Below are 23,222 nucleotides of genomic sequence, written 5' to 3'. Positions count from 1 at the left end.
GATGAATGGATAACCAAATATGGAATACCCATAGACTGGAATATTATTCAGCAATTAAAAAGGATGAAATACTGATGCATGCTTCAACATGGATAAACTTTGAAAATATGCTGAGTAGAAGAAGGCAGTCACAAAAGACCATATATTGTGTGATTCCATTTAAATGTAATGTCCAGAATAGGCAAATCCATAGAGACAAAAGGCTAATTGATGGTTCCCGGGGGCTAGGAATGGGAGCAGAAACTGACTAAAAATGGATATGAAGGGATTTTAGGGGATAATGTCAGTCAGTCAGTTCAGTCGCTCAGTTGTGTTTGACTCTTTGTGACCCCCATGAACCACAGCATGCCAGGCCTCCCTGTCTATCACCAACTCCCAGAGTCCACCCAAACCCATGTCCATTGAGTCGGTGATGCCATCCAACCATCTCATCCTCTGTTGACCCCTTCTCCTCCTGCCCTCGATCTTTCCCAGCATCAGGGTCTTTTCTAGAGTCAACTCTCCACATGAGATGGCCAAAGTATTGGAGTTTCAGCTTCAGTGTCAGTCCTACCAATGAACACCCAGGACTGATCTCCTGGTTAATGTAATGTTCTCAAATTCACTTGTGGTGAGCACAATTCTATCCATCTTTAGAACCATACATTTACAATGGCTGAATTTTTGGTATATAAATTGTATGTTCATACAGCTAGTAAATATTCAAAAATTATAAATGCCTCCCCAGAAGAACTGCTGCAAAGCTTGAGATGATTAACTTCCTAAGAATATAGAGAAACTTCCTAAGAATATAGAGAAACTTTATAGTGTGGCATCACACACATTGGGCATATTGCCACATAAGATATTATGTATATCCTGGATTTCATAATCATGGTTCTGAAGTGTTTAAAACAACTGTTTATTCTTAACGTTTGCCAAAATAAAGAGCTGCTTTTAACCCATTAATAGCATCCAGAGAATGATACTTCCAAAGAGAAGACTGAAGGAAAAGGTAATTATAAAGCAATAAAGTGGCCTTATGTTTTCTGTAATATAAAGATGGACATTTCCCTGGTGGCTTAGTAATAAAGAATCTGCCTGCAGTGCAGGAGACCTGGGTTTGATCCCTGGGTTGGGAAGATCCCCTGAAGGAGGGCATGGCAATCTACCCCAGCATTTTTGCCTGGAGAATCCCCATGGACAGAGGAGCCTGGCGGGCTATAATCCATAGGGTCACACAGAGTCAGACATGACTGAAGCGACTAAGCAGCAGCAGCAGTGTAAAGATGGACTGGCATCATGGTCCTTTTCTAACCCTAAATTTTCAGTGATCAATAGGAGGAGGGTTCTGGAGAGAGGGGACATATGTATACCTGTGACTGATCTGTGTTGATGTGTGGCAGAGGCCAACACAATATTGTACAGCAATTGTCCTCCAATAAAAAAAGAAAAAGAAAAAAACTTATCAGTGGTCAACCTCATTATTTACCTTGTTGACATTTAAAAATAATTCATGATAGATTCAGTTATTTTATAATGGCAGCAGTTCCTCACTATGTAGTGAAATATGTAAACACGCTGTGCTGTGCTTAGTCGCTCAGTCATGTACGACTCTGTGACCCCATGGATTGTAGCCTGCCAGGTTCCTCTGTCCATGGGGATTCTCCAGGCAAGAATACTGGAGTGGGTTGCCATGACCTCCTCCAGGGGATCTTCCCAACCCAGGAATAGAAGACAGTTCTCCCGCATTGCAGGTGAATTTTTTTTACCATCTGAGCCACCAGGGAAGCCCAAATACTAAAGTTTTAGTTTTTATTAATCAAATAATATCAACAAATATTTACATTAAACCTTTTTCCTCCTAAATCCAAGCATATGTTAAAAGTTAGTATATGATTACTAAATACCAGACACAAACTTTTATTGGAATATTTTATTTACATTTTATATTTAAAGAGAATCAATACAAATCGGGACCTATTTACAGCATTTCAAATCAGTGTACAAGAATGCAATGGTTTCATCCACTCTACATTTAGCCAACAAAAATACATGTCTATTCTGCTTTTGCTTAAATTCTGCTGGAATTTGTACTGGAAACAAAACTCTAAAACCAAAGATAAGCCACAGAAAATATAAAGTGCATTTTTATAATAGCTCTATTTAACTTTGGTGGATGAAGCTTCAAACTTTTTATTAAGGCACCTGGAATTCTACCCCCCAACACCAATTCTTTTTCAAACACCAAGAAAATGCATTCACGAAATTTATAGCTACCTAGATAGAATTTTATTTTACCTAATGTTATTTTATAAAGCCCATTTTGGTAAAATGTAAACTCAATTTTCAGTCAACTTTATTTGGAAAACATTTTCTATAGACTAATTTCTGTAGACAAATTCATACACAGAGATCAATTACCAATTTTTGTGTGACTTATTCAAAATCATTCTCAAATGGCATGATGATTTATATGTTCTACTTTTGAAAGTCCCATAAGTAAGGTTTGAGAAATAGTTATACAGTGTTTTTGTAAGGAAATTTTGTGTCTATTATCTTTTGTCAAATTGGTGTCATTAATATACCAATCAATCCAGTCCAGTCCATATTCTCTAAAAACCTATGCTTGACACTCAAATGAAGTAAATTTAGCCTGATTTTTAAAATAAGAAATTGTTAAAATGAGTATTTTGCTTTAATCTTGTTCTATCAACTTAATGCAGCTTAAACAGATATTTCATGAAGTACTAGCCTAAGTTTGCATTGTTTTTTAAATTACAATTCCAGATCAATATAAGCACCTGGAGAAAAACCCTGACACATATAGCCCAAGCTAAAGTAGTATTATTTTTAATTAAGATACTATCATAAAATAAAGTGATTATAGCTGTTCCACATTTTAAAAGCAACATGTTTTGATAAGAAAATTGTTATAAATGGAAAACATGATTACTTGACAAGAGTTTTGAATGTTTAAAAATGTTGCTACTGCTATCAAGAGGAAACTTGCCTATGAAAAATATTATAGTGTGTTTGTGGAAAAAGTTAATAGGTTTAATATTTTAAGTCATTTAACTATAGCATAATATTAGTTATCTCAGCACTTTCAGTATCATTCTTATTTTATTAAGTTTATCCAGTTCCTTAGTAGTAAACTAGGCCCTGATTGGCAGTTCTGTTATTACTAAAGGTTCAAGTTTTCTATTGATACAGATTTTATGATTTAATTTCTCGAACAGTGGTCTCCTGATCAGGACTTTCATCTTCTTCAAAGGTTGGGTTGTCAACGTGAGGAACAACATCCACTGCCATGGAATTTGCTTCATGGTTTACCAGCTGTAGATTTTCATCTTTAAAAAAAAATGGCATTTGAATCAGTTCTAATGAGGTGGATGAAACTGGAGCCTATTATACAGAGTGAAGTAAGTCAGAAAGAAAAACACCAATACAGTATATTAACGCATATATATGGAATTTAGAAAGATGGTAACGATGACCCTATATGTGAGACAGCAAAAGAGACACAGATATAAGAGTGGACTTTTTGACTTTGTGGGAGAAGGCGAGGGTGGAATGATTTGAGAGAATAGCATTGAAACATGTTTATTACCATATGTGAAATACATGACCAGTCCCAGTTCAATGCAGGAAACAGGGCACTCAGAGCCGGTACACTGGGACAACCCAGAGGGATGGGATGGGGAGGGAGGTGGGGGGGGGCTTCAGGATGGGGGACGCATGTATACCTGTGGCTGATTCATGTCAATGTATGGCAAAACCCACCACAAGACTGTAAAGTAATTAGTCTCCAATTAAAATTGTTAAATGGCAATTTTAGGATGCTTTTACCCCTCTGTTCTTCTTTTGCTTTTTTTAAAAAAATATTTATTTATTTTTTAACTTTACAATATTGTATTGGTTTTGCCATCCATCAAGATGAATCCGCCCACGGGTGTACACATGTTCCCCATCCTGAACCCCCCTCCCGCCTCCCTCCTGGTACCATCCCTCTGGGTCATCCTAGTGCACCAGCCCCAAGCATCCTGTATCCTGCATCGAACCTAGACTGGCGATTCGTTTCTTATATGATATTATACATGTTTCAATGCCATTCTCCCATATCATCTTGCCCTTGCCCTCTCCCACAGAGTCCAAAACACCGTTCTATACATCTGTGTCTCTTTTGCTGTCTCGCATACAGGGTTATTGTTACCATCTTTCTAAATTCCATATATATGCCTTAGTATACTGTATTGGTCATATACACAATAGAGTATTACTCAGCCATTAAAAAGAATACATTTGAATCAGTTCTAATGAGGTGGATGAAACTGGAGCCTATTATACAGAGTGAAGTAAGCCAGAAAGAAAATACCCCTCTGTTCTTTAAGACAAAATTCAACACACATGTCTAAGAAGTCTTTCTTATCTAATTCAATCACACTCTGATTATCACACTAATTCCCTGTTTCTTTAATATGATTTTGCTGCCTTACATAAAGCACTTATATGTGTGTGCTCAGTCACTTCAGTCGTGCCTGACTCTTTGTGACCCTATGGATTATAGCCTGCCAGGCTCCTCTGTCTATGGGATTTCCCAGGCAAGAATACTGGAGTGGGTTGCTATTTCCTCCTCCAGGGGATCTTCCCAACCCAGGAATCGAACCCTTGCCTCTGGTATCTCCTGCATTGGCAGGCGGGTTCTTTACCACTGCGCCCAGGGAAGCCCTAAAGCATTTATGGCATTATATTAATTTACAATTACTATTTTGTTGATTCATACATGTGTTTATTTTTACCTACATTATAGCATCCTTAAGAGCAACAGTTAAGTCTTCTGCTTCTCTATTCTAAATATAATAGCTCTTAAAATCAACTTCATGTTTGAATCACCTGAGCACTTTAAAAAATTATCTATGCTTTTTCATATACATAGAGAGACTGATAAGATAGATCTGTGTATATGCTCAGTCAAGTCCAACTCTTTGTGACCCCATGGACTGTAGCCTGCCAGGTTCCTCTGTCTATGGGATTTCCCAGCCAAGAATACTGGTTGTCATTTCCTTCTCCAGGGGATCTTCCCAACCCAGGGATTGAACCCACATCTCCTGTGTCTCCTGCATTGCAGGCAGATTCTTTACCAACTGATAGATAGATAGACAGGAGGACTAAAGCTAATCAACCAGGAAGTTGTGAAGGGAGTTCCCAAAATGGAATACAAGTAGTAACAAGTGAATATAATTATTTTACAAATGAAATATAGAGAGTAAAGAAGAGAGTGGGAAAGAAAAGAACTAACCTAAGTAATTTTGGAAAATGATATTTTGACTATATCCTATAAGGTTAAAACCAAAGAACTACACTGGTTAGTGAAATTGTTTTTCACAGGGTACATTGGCAATGTTACAACTTACATGTACTTTAGGATTGAACAAATAAGTAAATATACTGAGGATAATAACAGCTGGGTTTCTCAATGTCCAAGAATAGAGTTAAAAGTAAGGAAAGAGGAAGGCTAGAATAAACTCCGTGATGTTGAATGTAGATGTGTGTATATTTGTGTGAGTACATACACATATTTCCTCACTTTGTTCCTTTAAAGGGCTAATAGCAATGATACTCCAAAAGCAATGAGCGTACCTAATGCCTGATCTTGACTCTGAGGTGCTATTCTCCAATAAAAGCCCCCACTCCCTGATTTTAGGGTTAGGGCAAGAGAGAAGATTAACCTAGATTCTAGCCTGCTGCTGCTGCTAAGTCACTTCAGTCGTGTCCGACTCTGTGTGACCCCATAGATGGTAGCCTACCAGGCTCCCCCGTCCCTGGGATTCTCCTAGGGGCCAGCAAACTACAGCTTGCAAGCCAAATCCATAGCTAAGAGTGATTTTGACATTTTTAAGAGGTTGGAAGATAACACTGTCCCAGCCCCCAAAGCAACAAAGACCTAAAGTCTTCAAAGCCTAAAATACTTATTATCTGGCCCTATACAGAAAAAGTTTGCCAATCCTTGGCCTAGAATATCTTGTGATAATAGAAAGTAAGGAAGTACTCAAAAAGGGGGGGGGGGCGTTATTTTGAAAGAAAATCAACCAACTTGAGGGAGTTCCCAATGACCAAATCTAGAACAATCTAAGCATGAATAAATCATGAGAATAATATTATGGAGAAAAAGAAGTGAGTCTTTGAGTCCATATTATTATAAACAGTTGAATAAATAAGTGGAGAAATGATAGCTCTTCTTTAAATTAGAAGCTTAATTAATGTAGAAAGAAGGATGTAAATAGAAAATCACCATTTGGCACACACTTCAGTAATAATTATTGTAAGCAAGAACTATCAATGATTGCTAAAATTAGTAGGTAAAAATTATGATGAGAAACAGGACATTTGCATAGTTTCCAAGTGTCTCTCTATAAAACAATAAAGGGAAAAATAATAACTTTAAAAGAAGAGGCTTGGCAGATACCACCTTAACCAAGTGAACAAAGTTAAAAACAGTGATAATAAGACATGGGCATAATGTGCCTCATTATATGATATCAAGCAGATAAGATAAGATATGTGGTTTTCTTGCCAGAAATAGACAATGAATTTAATCATTGGGAAACAGCAGAGAATTCCAAATTGAAGGATATTCTTCAAAGTAACTAACTGGTGGCCTTCAGAGGTGTCAGAGCCAAGAAAAATGAAGACTTAGAAACAGTCACATATTAAGACTAAAAGGACATGACAGTTAAATGTAATGTGGACCTCTCAGCAGATTGGGTATACAAAGAACATATCCAAACATAAAGGACGTATATAGGGACTTCCCTGGTGGTACAGTGGTTAAGATTCCAAGCTTTCAATGCAGGGGGTATGGGTTGGATCCCTGGTCAGGGAGCTAAGATCTCACATGCCTCACATGTGTGAGATGAACTAATATTTGACAAGGGAACCAAAAACATCCAGTGGGGAAGACAGTCTTCAATAAATGGTGTTGGGTAACCTGGATAAATATGCAACAGAATGAAACCAGACTCCCATCTCACACCACTTCCCCAGAGGGATGGTACGGGGAGGGAGGTGGGAGGGGGGTTCAGGATCAGGAACACGTGTACACCCATGGTGGATTCATGTTGATGTATGGCAAAACCAATACAATATTGTAAAGTAATTAGCCTCCAATTAAAATAAATAAATTTAAATTAAAATGAACTCTAAATAGATTAAGGACTTAAAATGCCAAAATCAACAAATGGGACTACATCAAACCAAAAAGCTTCTGCTCAGCAAAAGAAATAATCAAAAGAATGAAAAGGCAAGCTACAAAATGGGAGAAAATATTTGCAAACCGCATATCAGGTAAGGAGTTAATACCCAAAATATATAGGGAACTCATACAATTCAAAAGCAGAAAAGTAAATAATCTGATTTAAAACTGGGCAGAATTGAAATTTTGGGGGGAAAAGATATTTTCCCAAAGAAGACATGCGTGCATGCTCAGTTGCTCAGTCATCTCCAACTCTTTGCCCCCATGGACTGCAGCCCATCAGGCTCCTCTGTCCATAGGACTTTCCAGACAAGAACATTGGAGTGGGATGCCATTTCCTCCTCCGGGGGATCTTCCTGACCCAAGGATTGAACCTGCATCTCCTGTGGCTCCTGCATTGGCAGGCAGAATATTTACTGCTGACCCATCTGGGAAGCACCCCAAAGAAGATATGTGGATACAAATGGCCAACAAGTACATGAAAAGATGTTCATCACTAATCATCAGGGAATGCAAATCAAAACCACAATGTGATATTGCCTCACACTTGTTAGAATAGCTATTATCAAAATGATAACAGATGAGTGTTGGCAAGGATGTGAAGAAAAGGGAACTCTGGTGCACAGTTGGTGGGAATGTATATTGGTGCAGCACTATGGGAAACATGTTCTCAAAAAACTAAAAATAGAACTACCATATCATCCAGCAATCCAACTTCTGGGTATATACCCAAAGGAAATGAAAGCATTATCTTGAAGAGACAGCTGCACCTCCATGTTCACTGCAGCATTATTCACAATAGCCAGACACAGAAGTAACCTGTTTCTATTGACTGATCAACAGATATAGAAAACGTGAGATACATATATATGTACACACACACAACAGGAATATTACTCAGCCATGAGAAAGAAGGAGATACTGCCATTTGCAACAACACTGATAGATCTTGAGGACACTGTGCTAAGTGAAATAAGCCACACAGAGAAAGACAAACACTGTATGATAACACTTATATGTGGAATCTTTTTTTAAAAAGTCAAAGTCATAGAAACAGAGAATGGTGGTTCCAAGAGGCTAGAAGCAGGGGGGGAATGGAGAAATGTCCATCAAAGGATACAAGTTTCCAGTTATAAGATGAGTAAGTTCTTGGGAATTTAATATATAGCATGGTGACTGCAGTTAACAATACTGTAATAAATACTTGAAAGTTGCTATGTGTAGATCTTAAATGTTCTCACCACACATACACACACATAATTTGTAATTATTTGAGATGATAGATTTGGTGACTAATCTTTCTCTGGTTATATGTCAAGTATATTTCAATAAAATTGGGGGGAAATGAGAGAAGAGGAAATGCAATGTGGGATCCTAGGAAAGAAAAAGTACATTAATGGGTCAACTGGTGAAATTTTAGTAAGTTCAATTTAGTTACCAACATTTTATCATACAATTTCCTGATTTTGATAACTGTATATGGTTATATACAATGTTAATACTTGGAGAAGTTCAGTGATTGGCATTCTTTTTACTATTTTTGAAACATTTTTAAAGTCAGGCTGAAACTATCAAAAAAAAAAAAAAAAACAACCTGTGTTTGGGCCCCACATCTCATGGATTCTGATTGAACTATTCTGGGGTAGAGTCCAGGTATCAGTAATGTTTAAAGTTCTTCTGGGTGATTCTAATGTGCAGAAAGGATTAAGAACTAGGGGCCCTATTCTGTGGTTCTCAAAGTGTGGTCCCTGGATAAGCAGTATCATTACCACCTGGAAACTTCTTAGAAATGAAAATTCTCAGGGCCCATCTCAAACCTATTGAGTCAGAAACTAGTGGTTGCCACTCTGCTTGTTTTTTTTTTTTTTTAATAAACTTTTATTCATTTACTTTGGCTGTGCTGGGTCTTTGTTGCTGTGCACGAGCTTTCTCTAGTTGCAGCAAGTGGGGGCTACTTTCTAATTGCAATGCATGGGTTTCTCGTTGCTGTGGCTTGTCCTTGTAGAGCATGGGCTCTAGAGCACTGGCTTCAAGTTGCAGTGCTCGGGCTTAGTTGGCCCGCAGCATGTGGGATCTTCCTAGACCAGGGATTTGAACCTGTGTCTACTGCACTGCAAGGCGGATTCTTAACAACTGAATCAGGGAAGGCCCTCCCCTCTGTTTAAACAAGCCCTCTAGGTGACTCAAGGTATGCTTAAGTTTGAAAACTAGTGCTCTAATACAACTCAGCACAATGATGGAACACACAGGCACAAACTAACCAACTGTATGTTTTTGAAGCTATTTAAACCAACTATCACCATAATAATCAGTGGTTAATAGGAAAGATGCCAAAACAATTATTATATAATTGTGTATGAGTGTGTGTGTGTGCTCAGTTGAGTCTGACTCTTTGTAACCCTGTGGACCACAGCCCACCAGGCTCCTCTGTCCACGGGATTTTCCAGGCATGAATACTGGAATGGGTTGCCATTTCCTCCTCCAGCTGACAAGTCTACTTTATTATTAATGTTAAATTTTGCTATTCTAATGTTTTTGCAAAACCAATTTAAAAATTCACGGTTGTCATCTGATCTCAAACCAAAGTGGTGGTGGTGGTTTAGTTACTCAATCATGTCCGACTCTTGTGATCCCATGGACTGCAGCCTGCCAGGCTCCTCCAACCATGGGACTCTCCAGGCAAGAATACTGGAGTGGGTTGCTATCTCCTTCTCCCTCAAAGCAAAGTATATTCTCTTAATTTAAGACATATGACTGAGGCACCAATTTATCTATTAGCAGTATCTCTAAACTATAGAAGTAGCCAAGAAGGAAAAGTAACCCTTAAATTATGAAACCCCAAATATCAATATATAAAAGGGATGGCAAGTGTGGCACTTCTATCCATGATTACATTTTAAGTAGTCCCAAAAGTCACACTAACACATTCACCTTCAAAGATGTTGGTTTAAGTCAATTTAATATTTGATTTGTTTGAAGAGCATAATAAAGTATTAGGAAACTAAGCTTAAATTTCTTAACTTTTATTTTTGCTCTGATTCTCTGAATGGAAGGATTTTACCCCAAGGCCATACCAATTCTATATATCCATTTATTTGGGTGCCCACACTTGTGATGGTTGTATATTTGGCATGCCTCAAACATTTAGTGTCTGAGCAAAATCCAATCATATGAGGAAGTAACATAGGTCGTTGACTTTATAATGGGTATTCTTAGACTGGTTTGGTTTTTGGTATCTGTTACTGACTTTAGAAATAGCATATGGCTTCTAAAAGTGAAGAAAAGGCAGGGTAAAGATGAATATTTCTGTATGTGCAACTTTTCTACAAACTATTAGATGTAAATTAGAATATCTCACAATCTCAGCATAATAATGATGACTGGGGGCCACAGTTGAACTGTAAAGTAAAAAATTACAACTAAAATACAAAGAAATACTTCCCTTAGATTATCAGAAGCTTATCTTAAAATACATGATTTTAAATCAGGACTAATTTTATATTTAATAAAACTTCTGGTTTCTTAATGTTGAAACAAATCTACTCCACACAGCTTAAATATCTCTGTCTAATTTATAATTACAGGAAACATATTACTTTATTCTTATTAAGGCAAACAAACACCATTTATGTGGGTTAAACTATTATTCTTTTTATTTTGTTTATTTATTTTTGGCTGTGTTGGGTCTTATTGGCTGTGTGGGCTTTTCTCTAGTTGTGTGAGTGGGAAAATCTATTCTGTGTGGTCACTCATTCAATACTTATTTGAGTATTTGCTGTGAGGAAGCTTGTACTAGGTGCTCGGTGTACAATAGTGAACAATAAAACACTGTCCCTACCCAAATGGACTTTTAAAAGGTTTTAATACAATTCAGTGCAATAAGTGCAATGATAGAAGTTCTGTGGAAGTGACAGTAGGGCCACACATGTAACTAAAGATAGGCTTCTCAGGGGAGCAAGTTTTCTTTTCAACATTTTATTTTGTATTGGGCTAAAGCCCAATACAAAATAAAACTAAGACACAAATACAAAATAAAACTAAGATACAGAAAACTAAGATCATGGCATCTGGTCCCATCACTTCATGGGAAATAGATGGGGAAACGGTAGAAACAGTGTCAGACTTTATTTTTCTGGGCTCCAAAATCACTGCAGATGGTGACTGCAGCCATGAAAGTTATGACCAACCTAGATAGCCTATTCAAAAGCATAGACATTACTTTGCCAACAAAGGTCCATCTAGTCAAGGCTATGGTTTTTCCAGTGGTCATGTATGGATGTGAGAGTTGGACTCTGAAGAAAGCTGAGTGCCGAAGAATCGATGCTTTTGAACTGTGGTGTTGGAGAAGACTCTTGAGAATCCTTTGGACTGCAAGGAGATCCAACCAGTCCATTCTAAAGGAGATCAGTCCTGGGTGTTCTTTGGAAGGAATGATGCTAAAGCTGAAACTCCAATACTCTGGCCACCTCATGAGAAGAGTTGACTCATTGGAAAAGACTGATGCTGGGAGGGACTGGGGGCAGGAGGAAAAGGGGATGACCAAGGATGAGATGGCTGGATGGCATCACCAACTCGATGGACATGAGTTTGAGTGAACTCCGGGAGTTGGTGATGGACAGGGAGGCCTGGCGTGCTGCAGTTCCTGGGGTCACAAAGATTCGGACATGACTGAGCAACTGAAATGAACTGAACTGAACTGAACTGAAAGCTGATTAACAATGTTGTGATAGTTTCAGGTGAACAGCAAAGGGACTCAGCCATCCATATATATGTATCCATTCTCCTCCAAACTCAAAGGGGAGCAAGTTTTAAAGGAGGAACAGGAGTTTGGCTTGACTTCCCCAATTTCTTGGTGGAGGAAGAGTGGAAGGAATGGGCAGAAAGAAGACAGTGGTTCAAACTATGACTGTTGAATTAAGGTTAGAAATTAGGAGATGGATTAAAGGAAAAATTATATTGAATCAAAAGGAAAGGGAGAGGGAAGAATCTAGGATTCTCCCTAAGTTTCTGGATTGAGGCACCTGGGCTGGTGTTCCTACCATTTATGCAGATAAAGAATACAGGAGAAGGAATATGAATTGTCATTTTATTTGCTTTTCAAATTCTCTGCAAAAATTGTTCTGCCTTCCACCCTCCCCCATAAAAACAGAACACCAAAATAGTAGGTTGGGACTTTTCTTCTTCTTTTAAACTGACCTGGCAATAAACTGCATTATCCCATACACTCAGGCCTCCTGCAGAGTAGGCAAGAATTCTACCACTGAACTACCAATGTTGCTAAACTGAATTATGCCATACCCTCTCCTTTCTCTTCACTGAATTCTATTAGCACACAGTTACAGGAACCAAAAATTCATCTGAGGCTAAGAGACAATGATTATCTATTATAGGTAGATTATTAAGATTCTTATGACTACTTTGTACTCTGTGAAATGTTCAAAGATTAGATTACAATATGAGGTTTGCGTTTGCATGGTAGTATTCCTCGTGACCTCTGTACAAATGGTATCTATGGCACTGATAAGCCTACCAAGGACAAAGGTTCATGTCATAGGAAGCTGCAACTTTTACAAGTCATCTTGACATTTCATTTTCCTCCTATTTTTTAGGCCAGAATTAGGTCATCTCAAAATGGGGACTGAGGAAAAACTATCAAACCAACAAAAACCAAAAGACAAAGGTAGAAGTTAAAGAAAGAGAAAATAATTTCTATAGGGGTTTTCTCTAAGGAAAAAAGTAACAGAATTCCCTAAAATCTCTCTACTGGTATGGCATTACTATTTTGAAATTAATATATTCACTTTTAGTTTCCAAGGTTTGTTCATTTCATGGCAAATAACAGGTGGCAGCACACTGTTCTTAAAACACAGTTTCCTATCTGGGAAAAAAAGGAGGGGGTGGTTCTGGAGAAGTTGTGTATAAATCAAGGTTTTGGAAATTAAATTATATTTTATCATTACATAACTTCTTTATCATATTTTCTGGTTGATATGCAATAAAGAATGGCTTCTAAAGTTGAAACTTGTCCTTAGCTTCTGTAAGTTAATAAATCAACACTTAAATGCACTGGAGAGCAACTTTCCAATAAAAAATCTTTTCTTCTGTGAATAATCCCCATTCTTAATGCATTTCATCTGTTTCAGGTATATTTCAATAAGTGTATATTAAGTCAAAACAGGGGTGCATCCTGCATTGCATCACTGTCACTAGAAAAAACCTGGAATGTGTTAATTGTGTTAATGGATGAACAGAATAAATGCTAAAAAACAGGAGTACACTGCCTGGGTGTCTAATCTCCAGCAGATCATTTGTGGGGCACTTGGGGCCCCTCAGCCTGGTGCTCACTTGCTGAGTGTGCATGTTCCTCCAAAGGTGGTTCATCTGCTCCCTGAACTGAAGCATATCCAGATGAAGCCGTCTCACTGCGGTTATCCTCTTCATGAGGAGAAGCATTACTGGAAGTTTCATTGGATACAGGAACTTGTAAAGACACTGACCCATCTTCAACATCCACCTGTGGAAAGCATTTGACCACATTAACAGGCTCTGAGAGTACATGCTTTTCCTTGACATATTATTACAAAGTTTCTTCACAGGTGACTTCTTAGAGCAAGGTTTCTTGACTTTTGAAACTTACAATCCATTTTTTGATGATCACAAACATCTCTTGCTGGTCCCAGCCAGAGCACTGGACTAACAGGTTCCAATGGGGTGAAAGATGTTACAGGCAGACTGCCATCAACATTTGACATGTTTATCTGGGTGAACACTTCATAATATAATGCCTGAGACAAGGAACGCACTCAAAAAACAAATTTCTATGCTGTCCCCTACGAGTATTGAGAATCACTGTCATCTATATATCTCCTCAAGTCAGGAAGATTCTGTTGAGCTTGACTCTCTGTTGTGTGTATTGTGAAACAGGTAGTTTTTTCAATATTTATTCAATATTGATTATATTCAATATAATTCAATATTTATTATACTTTCTCAAACTTTACATGGTCATTTAACTACAAGTTTGGTTGCAATGCAATAGTAAGATAGTAAAAAAACAACAAGGGGTATCAGAAGTCAGCTGGGGTTATCACTTCAAGTTCTGAAGTACATTTGAGGAGGGGGAAGAAGGAGGAAAATAGAGGTGGTCCAACATGGCATCTCACTGTCACTATGATATAAGTAGTTCCCATTTCTGGTATAACCTATAAGTCTAGCACATTGTATAGTTTAAAAATAGCATGATAACTTCCTGAAGGTTAAGATATATAAATAACACACTGCTTAAGTTCCTTTGTATAAATAGTTTAGCAATGCCTACCTCAATTCCCAAAGCTTTGAGTATGTCACATTTGCACATGGGGCAAGTCCTGTGTTCTAACAGCCATGGGTCAACACATGTCTTATGGAAAATGTGGCTAATGAAGGAAAAAACATATAAATTGGTTATCTGTTGTGAAATAGCAACAACGCTTTGCCTAATATACTAACAGGTTACTCTATAAGTTTACTTGGTCTTTTAACAAATGACTTTTTTCCCTTTAAAACACACAATTACAGAATCAAAATTTAGAAATTTCATAATACCGTACTTTTAAATATAAAAGCCTCATTACCCTAGCTTCATAAAAACTATTTTCAATACCACTTACTTAAAAAATAGTTAAGATATTGCCTGACCTAAAATGTACAGTAATTCAGATCTTGATTTTTTTTGTTATACCCTAACTAGACCATTCAGGTATGACCTAAATCAAATTCCTTATGATTATACAGTGGAAGTGAGAAATAGATTTAAGGGACTAGATCTGATAGATAGAGTGCCTGATGAACTATGGATGGAGGTTCGCGACATTGTACAGGAGACAGGGATCAAGACCATCCCTATGGAAAAGAAATGCAAAAAAGCAAAATGGCTGTCTGGGGAGGCCTTACAAATAGCTGTGAAAAGAAGAGAAGTGAAAAGCAAAGGAGAAAAGGAAAGATATAAGCATCTGAATGCAAAATTCCAAAGAATAATAAGGAGAGATAAGAAAGCCTTCCTCAGTGATCACTGCAAAGAAATAGAGGAAAACAACAGAATGGGAAAGACTAGAGATCTCTTCAAGAAAATTAGAGATACCAAGGGAACATTTCATGCAAAGATGGGCTCGATATAGGACAAAAATGGTATGGACCTAACAGAAGCAGAAGATATTAAGAAGAGGTGGCAAGAATACACAGAACTGTACACAAAAGATCTTCATGACCAAGATAATCACGATGGTGTGATCAAGTGGTGTGAAGTCAAGTGGGCCTTAGAAAGCATCACTACAAACAAAGCTAGTGGAGGTGATGGAATTCCAGTTGAGCTATTTTAAATCCTGGGAAGATGATGCTGTGAAAGTGCTGCACTCAATATGCCAGCAAATTTGGAAAACTCAGCAGTGGCCACAGGACTAGAAAAGGTCAGTTTTCATTCCAACCCCAAAAAAGGCAAGGCCAAAGAATGCTCAAGCTACTGCACAGTTGCACTCATCTCACACGCTAGTAAAGTAATGCTCAAAATTCTCCAAGCAAGGCTTCAGCAATACATGAACTGTGAACTTCCAGATGTTCAAGCTGGTTTTAGAAAAGGCAGAGGAACCAGAGACCAAATTGCCAACATCTGCTGGATCATGGAAAAAGCAAGAGAGTTCCAGAAAAATATCTATTTCTGCTTTATTGACTATGCCAAAGCCTTTGACTATGTGGATTACAATAAACTGTGGAAAATTCTAAAAGAGATGGGAATACCAGACCACCTGACCTGCCTCTTGAGAAATCTATATGCAGGTCAGGGAGCAACAGTTAGAACTGGACATGGAACAACAGACTGGTTCCAAATAGGAAAAGGAGTACGTCAAGGCTGTATATTGTCACCCTGCTTATTTAACTTATATGCAGAGTACATCATGAGAAACGCTGGACTGGAAGAAACACAAGCTGGAATCAAGATTGCCGGGAGAAATATCAATAACCTCAGATACGCAGATGACACCACCCTTATGGCAGAAAGTGAAGAGGAACTAAAAAGCCTCTTGATGAAAGTGAAAGAGGAGAATGAAAAAGTTGGCTTAAAGCTCAACATTCAGAAAACGAAGATCATGGCATCTGGTCCCATCACTTCATGGGAAATAGATTGGGAAACAGTAGAAACAGTGTCAGACTTTATTTTGGGGGGCTCCAAAATCACTGCAGATGGTGATTGCAGCCATGAAATTAAAAGACGCTTACTCCTTGGAAGGAAAGTTATGACCAACCTAGACAGCATATTCAAAACCAGAGACATTACTTTGCCAACAAAGGTCCATCTAGTCAAGGCTATGGTTTTTCCAGTGGTCATGTATGGATGTGAGTTGGACTGTGAAGAAAGCTGAACACCAAAGAATTAATGCTTTTGAACTGTGGTGTTGGAGAAGACTCTTGAGAGTCCCTTGGACTCCAAGGAGATCCAACCAGTCCATTCTAAGGGTGTTCTTTGGAAGGAATGATGCTAAAGCTGAAACTCCAATACTTTGGCCACCTCATGCGAAGCGTTGACTCACTGGAAAAGACTCTGATGCTGGGAGGAATTGGGGGCAGGAGGAGAAGGGGAAGACAGAGGATGAGATGGCTGGATGGTATCACTGTCTTGATGTCCAACCAGTCCATTCTAAGGGTGTTCTTTGGAAGGAATGATGCTAAAGCTGAAACTCCAATACTTTGGCCACCTCATGCGAAGCGTTGACTCACTGGAAAAGACTCTGATGCTGGGAGGAATTGGGGGCAGGAGGAGAAGGGGAAGACAGAGGATGAGATGGCTGGATGGTATCACTGTCTTGATGGACGTGAATTTGAGTGAACTCCGGGAGTTGGTGATGGACAGGGAGGCCTGGCGTGCTGTGATTCATGGGGTCGCAAAGAGTTGGACATGACTGAGCAACTGAACTGAACTATAAAATAATACAGTTAGTCAGTCATTCTTGATAATATAGACAAAAGTATTGAGTTCAAAATAATTCTGATAATTTAGGAAATGTGACAAATTCCAAGAATACCATTATTTAATAGCAAAAAGGAAGAATGTTAAGAATAACTTCCAGGAGATGGATAATGAGAAGCTAATGAAGACTTCCAAATAGGTGCTCATAAATTGATTTTATTTTTTTCTCAACAGGATGGGCAGAAATCTTTTTAATTAAATTATCCAGTACCGCACAAGCTGGCTACACACACACACACACACACAATAAACAGTGGTGCTAGCTAGGTTCTCAGTTTTTTACAGAGGTAGTTTCCAAATTGTACCAGATTATGGAAACTTCATATAATTAGCCTTATACTATTTCCAATGATATTAAAAATAAAGTAATCATCTGAATTTAAGTGAAAAGAAGTTAAAAACAAACACTTTCTTTATTTGGAGACATTCAAGATAGTTTCCTGCACTATAATCATTTTTGTAAATCAGCTATTTTTTAACAACACAAAAGAAAATCAAACTTACTTGCAGGTTAAGATGCGCACCAAATCATTTGGTTTATATAGTTCAATACACACGGCACAACTATCTCCATCAGGGCCAATTTCCTAAGAGCAAAGAGTTACTGTTATCTGATGCATAAGAAAAATACACTAAACTACAGAGCAAGATCAGAATATACATGTATTTAATACATTACTTAAATTCCTACAGAAGGAGCATCATATTACTAAAATGACTTTCAATAAGAAATTTAAAATTATCTAGACTTAACTGGAATCTTAAAAAAAGCCAAACTTATAGAAACAGAGTAGAAAAGTAGTTTCCAAGGGCTAAGGAGTGAGGAAAATAGGGAGAAGTTAGTAAAAGGGTACAAATTTTCAACTATGAGGTCTGAAGATCTAATATAATACATGGCGATGAGAGTTGATAACACTGTGTACTATGAATTGAAATTAGAAAATAAAATACTTAGAATTTAAAAAGTAAAAGCAGAGGATTCCTGAGTAGCCTGGTGGTTAGGATTCTGGGCTTTCACTGCCATCAGTTCAGTTCAGTTCAGTTGCTCAGTTGTGTCCGACTCTGCAACCCCATGAATCGCAGCACACCAGGCCTCCCTGTCCATCACCAACTCCTGGAGTTTACCCAAACTCATGTCCATCGAGTCAGTGATGCCATCCAACGATCTCATCCTCTGTCATCCCCTTCTCTTCCTGCCCCAATCCCTCCCAGCATCAGGGTCTTTTCCAATGAGTCAACTCTTCACTGCCATAACCTGGGTTCAATTCCTAGTTGGGGAACTCAGATCTTGCAAGCCATGTAGCATGGCAGAAATAAATAAATAAATGTAAAAGAATAAAGTCGACCCAAGAGGAATAGTATAAAGAGAAACATGTAGCACTGATGTAAACTTTTTCTTGGTTTTAGAATTTACTCAGTGCCATAAGTTCTTTCAGAGAAGGCAATGGCACCGCACTCCAGCACTCTTGCCTGGAAAATCCCACTGACAGCAGAGCCTGGTAGGCTGCAGTCAATGGGGTCGCTAAGAGTTGGACACGACTGAGCGACTTCCCTTTCACTTTTCACTTTCATTCATTGGAGAAGGAAATGGCAACCCAGTTCAGTGTTCTTGCCTGGAGAATCCCAGGGATGGGGGAGACTGGTGGGCTTCTGTCTATGGGGTCGCACAGAGTCAGACATGACTGAAGCGACTTAGCAGCAGCAGCAGCAGTTCTTTGGCTATGTTTTTTCATTAAAAAAATTAAGGTATAATTCACATGAAGTTAAATTCATTCTAAATGTTGAGTAAACAGTTTTGCAAATTTGGAGAAGCATGCAGTCACTTAATCCCCACCATAATCAAGACACAAGATAGTCCTAGTACTCCAATAAATTCCTCTATATCCCTTTGTAATTAACCCCCTCCTTTTACCTCTATCTTCTGTTACCCACTGATTTGTTTTTCAGTGCCTTCTATTTTGGCTTATCCAGGGTATCTTATAAGTGGAATTGTGTATTATATAGCCTTTGAGTCTGGCTTCTTTTACTTAACGCATTTACAACTCCTCCCTGTTGGTGAATACATCAGTAGGGTTCTGCTGTTTTTATGGCTAAGTAGTACTCTTTAATATAGATGTACCACAGTTTTTTATCCATTCACCATCTGAAGGACATCTGGCTTCTTTTCAGTTTTGGGTAATCATCAGTAAAGCTTCCCTGAACAATTTTGAACAAGCTTTTACATGAATGGGTAAACACTTAGCCGTGAGATTGCTGGGTTCTTTGGAGAGTGTATATTTGACTCCATAAAATTGCCAAATCATTTTCCAAACTGGCTGTATATTGCATTCTCACCAGCAAATGCATGAAAGTTCTAGCTGTTCCACATCTGACCAGCTATTGGTATTGTAGGTTCAACTGGTTTTAGCCATTCTAATAAATGTGCTGTGGGTATCACACTGTGGTTTTAATTTGCACTTCCCTAATGATGAATGATGTTGAGCAACATTTTATGTGCTTCTTTGCCAACCATATATTTCTTTGGTAAAATGTCTGTTTTGCCCATTTTTACACTAGGTTGCTTTTTATTTTGTTGAATTTTGAGAGTTCTTTATATATTCTGGATACAGTCCTTTATCAGATATGGATTTGCAAATATATTCTCCAAGTCCGTGGCTCATCTTTTCAGTATCTTAACAGTGTCTTTCCAAGAGCAAAAGCTAATTTTAACAGTCAAATTTCTCATTTTTTTCTTTAATGGACTTGTTTTTGGTATCATATCTAAGTAATTTTTGCCTAACTCAAGCAACAGAGATATTTTTTTCCAAAGTTCTCTTATAAAACTTCATAGTTCTAGGTTTTATATTTAAGTCTGTGGTCCATTTTGAGTTAATTTTTACAGAGGGTATAAAGCATGGACTGAGGTTCATTTTTCATTTTTTCTGTATATGGATATTCAGTCATTGTTTATGGTGAGCCAACAAATGGCTATCCTTTTTTTTTTTTTAACTGCTTTTGCATATTTGTCTAAAATCAATTGATCTTATATATGTAGGTCTATTTCTGGACTGTCTCTTCTGTTCCAAAGATCTAAAGGTCTAGCCTTTTCCTAATACCACACCTTCTTGACTACTGTAACTTTAAAAAAACTATGCAAATCAGGAAACATTAGTCATCCAAACTTGTTCTTTATCAGAGTTATTTTGGTTATTCTAGTTCTCTTGCTTTTCCAAATAAACTCAGAATCAACTTGTCAATTTCTACAAAAGATGCAACTAATATTTTGATTGAAACTATATTGAATCTTTAGATTAGTTTGGGAAGAGTCTTCTAACTCATGAACATGGTATATCCCCATTCCTTTAGGTCTTCTTTGATTTTTTTCTTTCTTTGATATTTTGCAGTTTTCAGCATATAGATCTTATACATATTTTATAAGATGTATACCTAAGTATACAATGGTTTTGGTGCTATTATAGATGGTATTTTTTTAATTTCAGTTAAGTTCTATAGCTATATTTTCATTTTAGTACAAACCTCTATAGCAATTTTTTTATATGGGTTTTAAACATCAATGGTACTTTTCAACTGTGCTGAATCTGAAAATCGATGTTCAAGTAAAGTTGTACTTAAGTACTATATTCATCTTCTGTTGTTGCTATAACAAATTACAATAACTTAGTGGCTTAAAATGACACAAACTTATACTCTGAAGTGTTATTGCTCATGGACCATTTCTTGTACCACTCCAATCTCTTACTTCCATTGTCACATCTCCTACTTCACTGTCAAATCTCCTCTTTCCTCCCTCGTATAAGAACACTGTGATTATATTTAGGCCCCACTTGGATGATCCCCTGGAGAAGGCAATGGCAACCCACTCCAGTATCTTGCCTGGAAAATCCGACAGAGGAGCCTGGTAGGCTACAGTCCATGGGGTTGCAAAGAGTCGGACATGACTGAGGGACTTCACTTTCACTTGGATAATCTAGGATAATCTTCCCATCTCAAGATCCTTAACTTAATCACATCTGCAAAGTCTTTTTTGCCATATAAGATAACATTTACAGGCTCCAGGGATTTAAAAAAAAAACCTAGATGTCCTTGGGGGTCATTATTCAGCCAACCTCCTGCATTAAATAGATTAAAAAATCAGTTATATTTATAAATTCCAATTAAAATCATACTTTGGAAGAACATGAACTTTAAAAAATGGATTGGTAGCACTGCTTTAAAACAAATAGCATTTAAAAGTCATAAACGCACCTTGTCTCCTTGCTTCAGTGTACGGAGTTGAAGCCTTCCAATAGCTTTTTTAGCATCTGCCTTTAACTGTCTCTGTAATAAAAAATAGCAGGTATTAGAAAAAAATTTTTTAAACAAATATGATAAAAGAGGTAGAGAGGATTAATAAATATTTATAAGGTAAAAGTCAGTGTATAAGTAAATGCTGAAAGACACAATTTAATTAACCATAATAAATGTCCATTTATCTCATATCAAACAGGATTTTTAAAATTACTGAAACCTTATATTTCCTACCTTCTTAAACAGCAGCTTTGGGCCACAATGATAAAGCTCTATGTCCCTATTCCAAATGAATTCAGATGCTATGAATTTTCAAAGCAGTTTTCCTATTTTCAAAAGCCCAGAAGGTCTTAAAGTACATATTTTCCAATTTCATTTTTTTTTTTTTGAATAGTGTCTTGTTTGGTAGAAAGTGCATAGGATTTGGAGTCAAATGAACCTAGATTCAAACTCTGACTTTGTCACTTATGAAATGAAAAATCCTGGACAAGTCATTAAATTTTTGTGCTTGTTTACTCATCTATAAAATGAGGATAACATCAATCCTTCCAGTGTTATTCAGTACTAGGGGAAAAAATTGCTGTTTATAACCACTACTGCCTTGTAAGGTGGGTGGATTCTGAGAGTTTTTTGTTTATTTCACTTAACATATACCTAGATGAGTCTGGATATGCAAAGGCAAGTCCATGGTTCATTTAGGGAATAAGGACTAAAATATTACATTTATATCTATCTATTCATATATACACATATGTATATATTTGAATCAAAAGTGAGGTTTTAATATGGAATCTAGAAAAATGGTACCAATGAACCTATTTGTAGGGGAAGAACAGAGACTCAGACATAGAGAATAGACTTATAGACATAGCGGGGGCAGGAGAGGGTGGGAAAAATTGAGACAGTAGCATTGAAATGTATACATATTATCATGTGCAAAACAAATAGCTAGTGGGAAGTTGCTGTATAACACAGGGAGCTCAACCTGCTGCTCTGTGACAACCTAGAGGGGTTGGATGGGGTGGGAGATGGGAGGGAGGTTCAAGAGGGAGGGAGCATATGTATACCTAAGGCTGATTCATGTCGATGTAGGGCAGAAATCAATGTAACACTGTAAAGCAATTATCCTTCAAATAAAAATAAATTTAAAAATAAAATTTAAAAAAGTATGGGGGAAATCTAAAAGGCGAGGGAAAAGTGAGAAGGAAAGGAATCAATGAGAGACTGTCTCTTTATGTGGGATGCACTGGTGGGTGGGGGTGGGGAGAAAGCCAGGTAGTATGAGACATTCAGTGTTAATTTGAAATTATTTGTGATGCCACAAATAAACCTTCCTTCTATTTCAGTAAAAATCTACCACATATATGAATGCCTCAAGAAAAGATAATATATGTGTAAACTGAAGAAGAGGCCAGGTTTCATGCCTGGGTGGATGCTGTGTGGAATAGAGAGATAGCATGTTTAGCAGGGCAAGATGATAAACAATCTTCCTATTTTGTATTGTGAAATGAACAAACTTAGAGAAATTCAGCAAAAAGTAGATGGGTAGAACCAGAAGTCTGTGAGGATGTCAACAGCTTCCTCATCCCCCTGTATGTACCTCCATCCCCAGCAGGGAGACCCCCTAGCTGACATCAAGGCTATATGAAAATTAGAGATAATTTAAGTGTTTGTCACTCAGTCGTGTCCCACTCTCTGTGA

The 23,222-nt window shown here is 37.6% G+C and overlaps 1 protein-coding gene across 2 annotated transcripts in view; it reads right to left on the bottom strand.

Moving 5' to 3' along the window:
- Nucleotides 1–1,940: 1,940 nt before the first annotated feature.
- Nucleotides 1,941–23,222, bottom strand: part of RNF128 (ring finger protein 128) — a 98,473-nt gene continuing 77,191 nt past the window's right edge. For both annotated transcript variants that reach the window (XM_068961979.1, XM_068961978.1), the window contains exons 3-7: nucleotides 21,480–21,551; nucleotides 17,739–17,821; nucleotides 14,553–14,649; nucleotides 13,580–13,748; nucleotides 1,941–3,332 (exon numbers count right to left, since the gene is read on the bottom strand). In XM_068961979.1, the coding sequence (XP_068818080.1) occupies nucleotides 3,199–3,332; nucleotides 13,580–13,748; nucleotides 14,553–14,649; nucleotides 17,739–17,821; nucleotides 21,480–21,551 (555 nt within the window). In that variant the 3' untranslated portion in view covers nucleotides 1,941–3,198. The remainder of the gene's footprint in view (nucleotides 3,333–13,579; nucleotides 13,749–14,552; nucleotides 14,650–17,738; nucleotides 17,822–21,479; nucleotides 21,552–23,222) is intronic.

The sequence above is a fragment of the Capricornis sumatraensis genome, chromosome X, assembly GCF_032405125.1.
Source record: "Capricornis sumatraensis isolate serow.1 chromosome X, serow.2, whole genome shotgun sequence".
NCBI lineage: Eukaryota > Metazoa > Chordata > Mammalia > Artiodactyla > Bovidae > Capricornis > Capricornis sumatraensis.
Note: the sequence above shows the minus strand (reverse complement) of the source record. Positions and strands in the feature narration are given on the sequence as shown.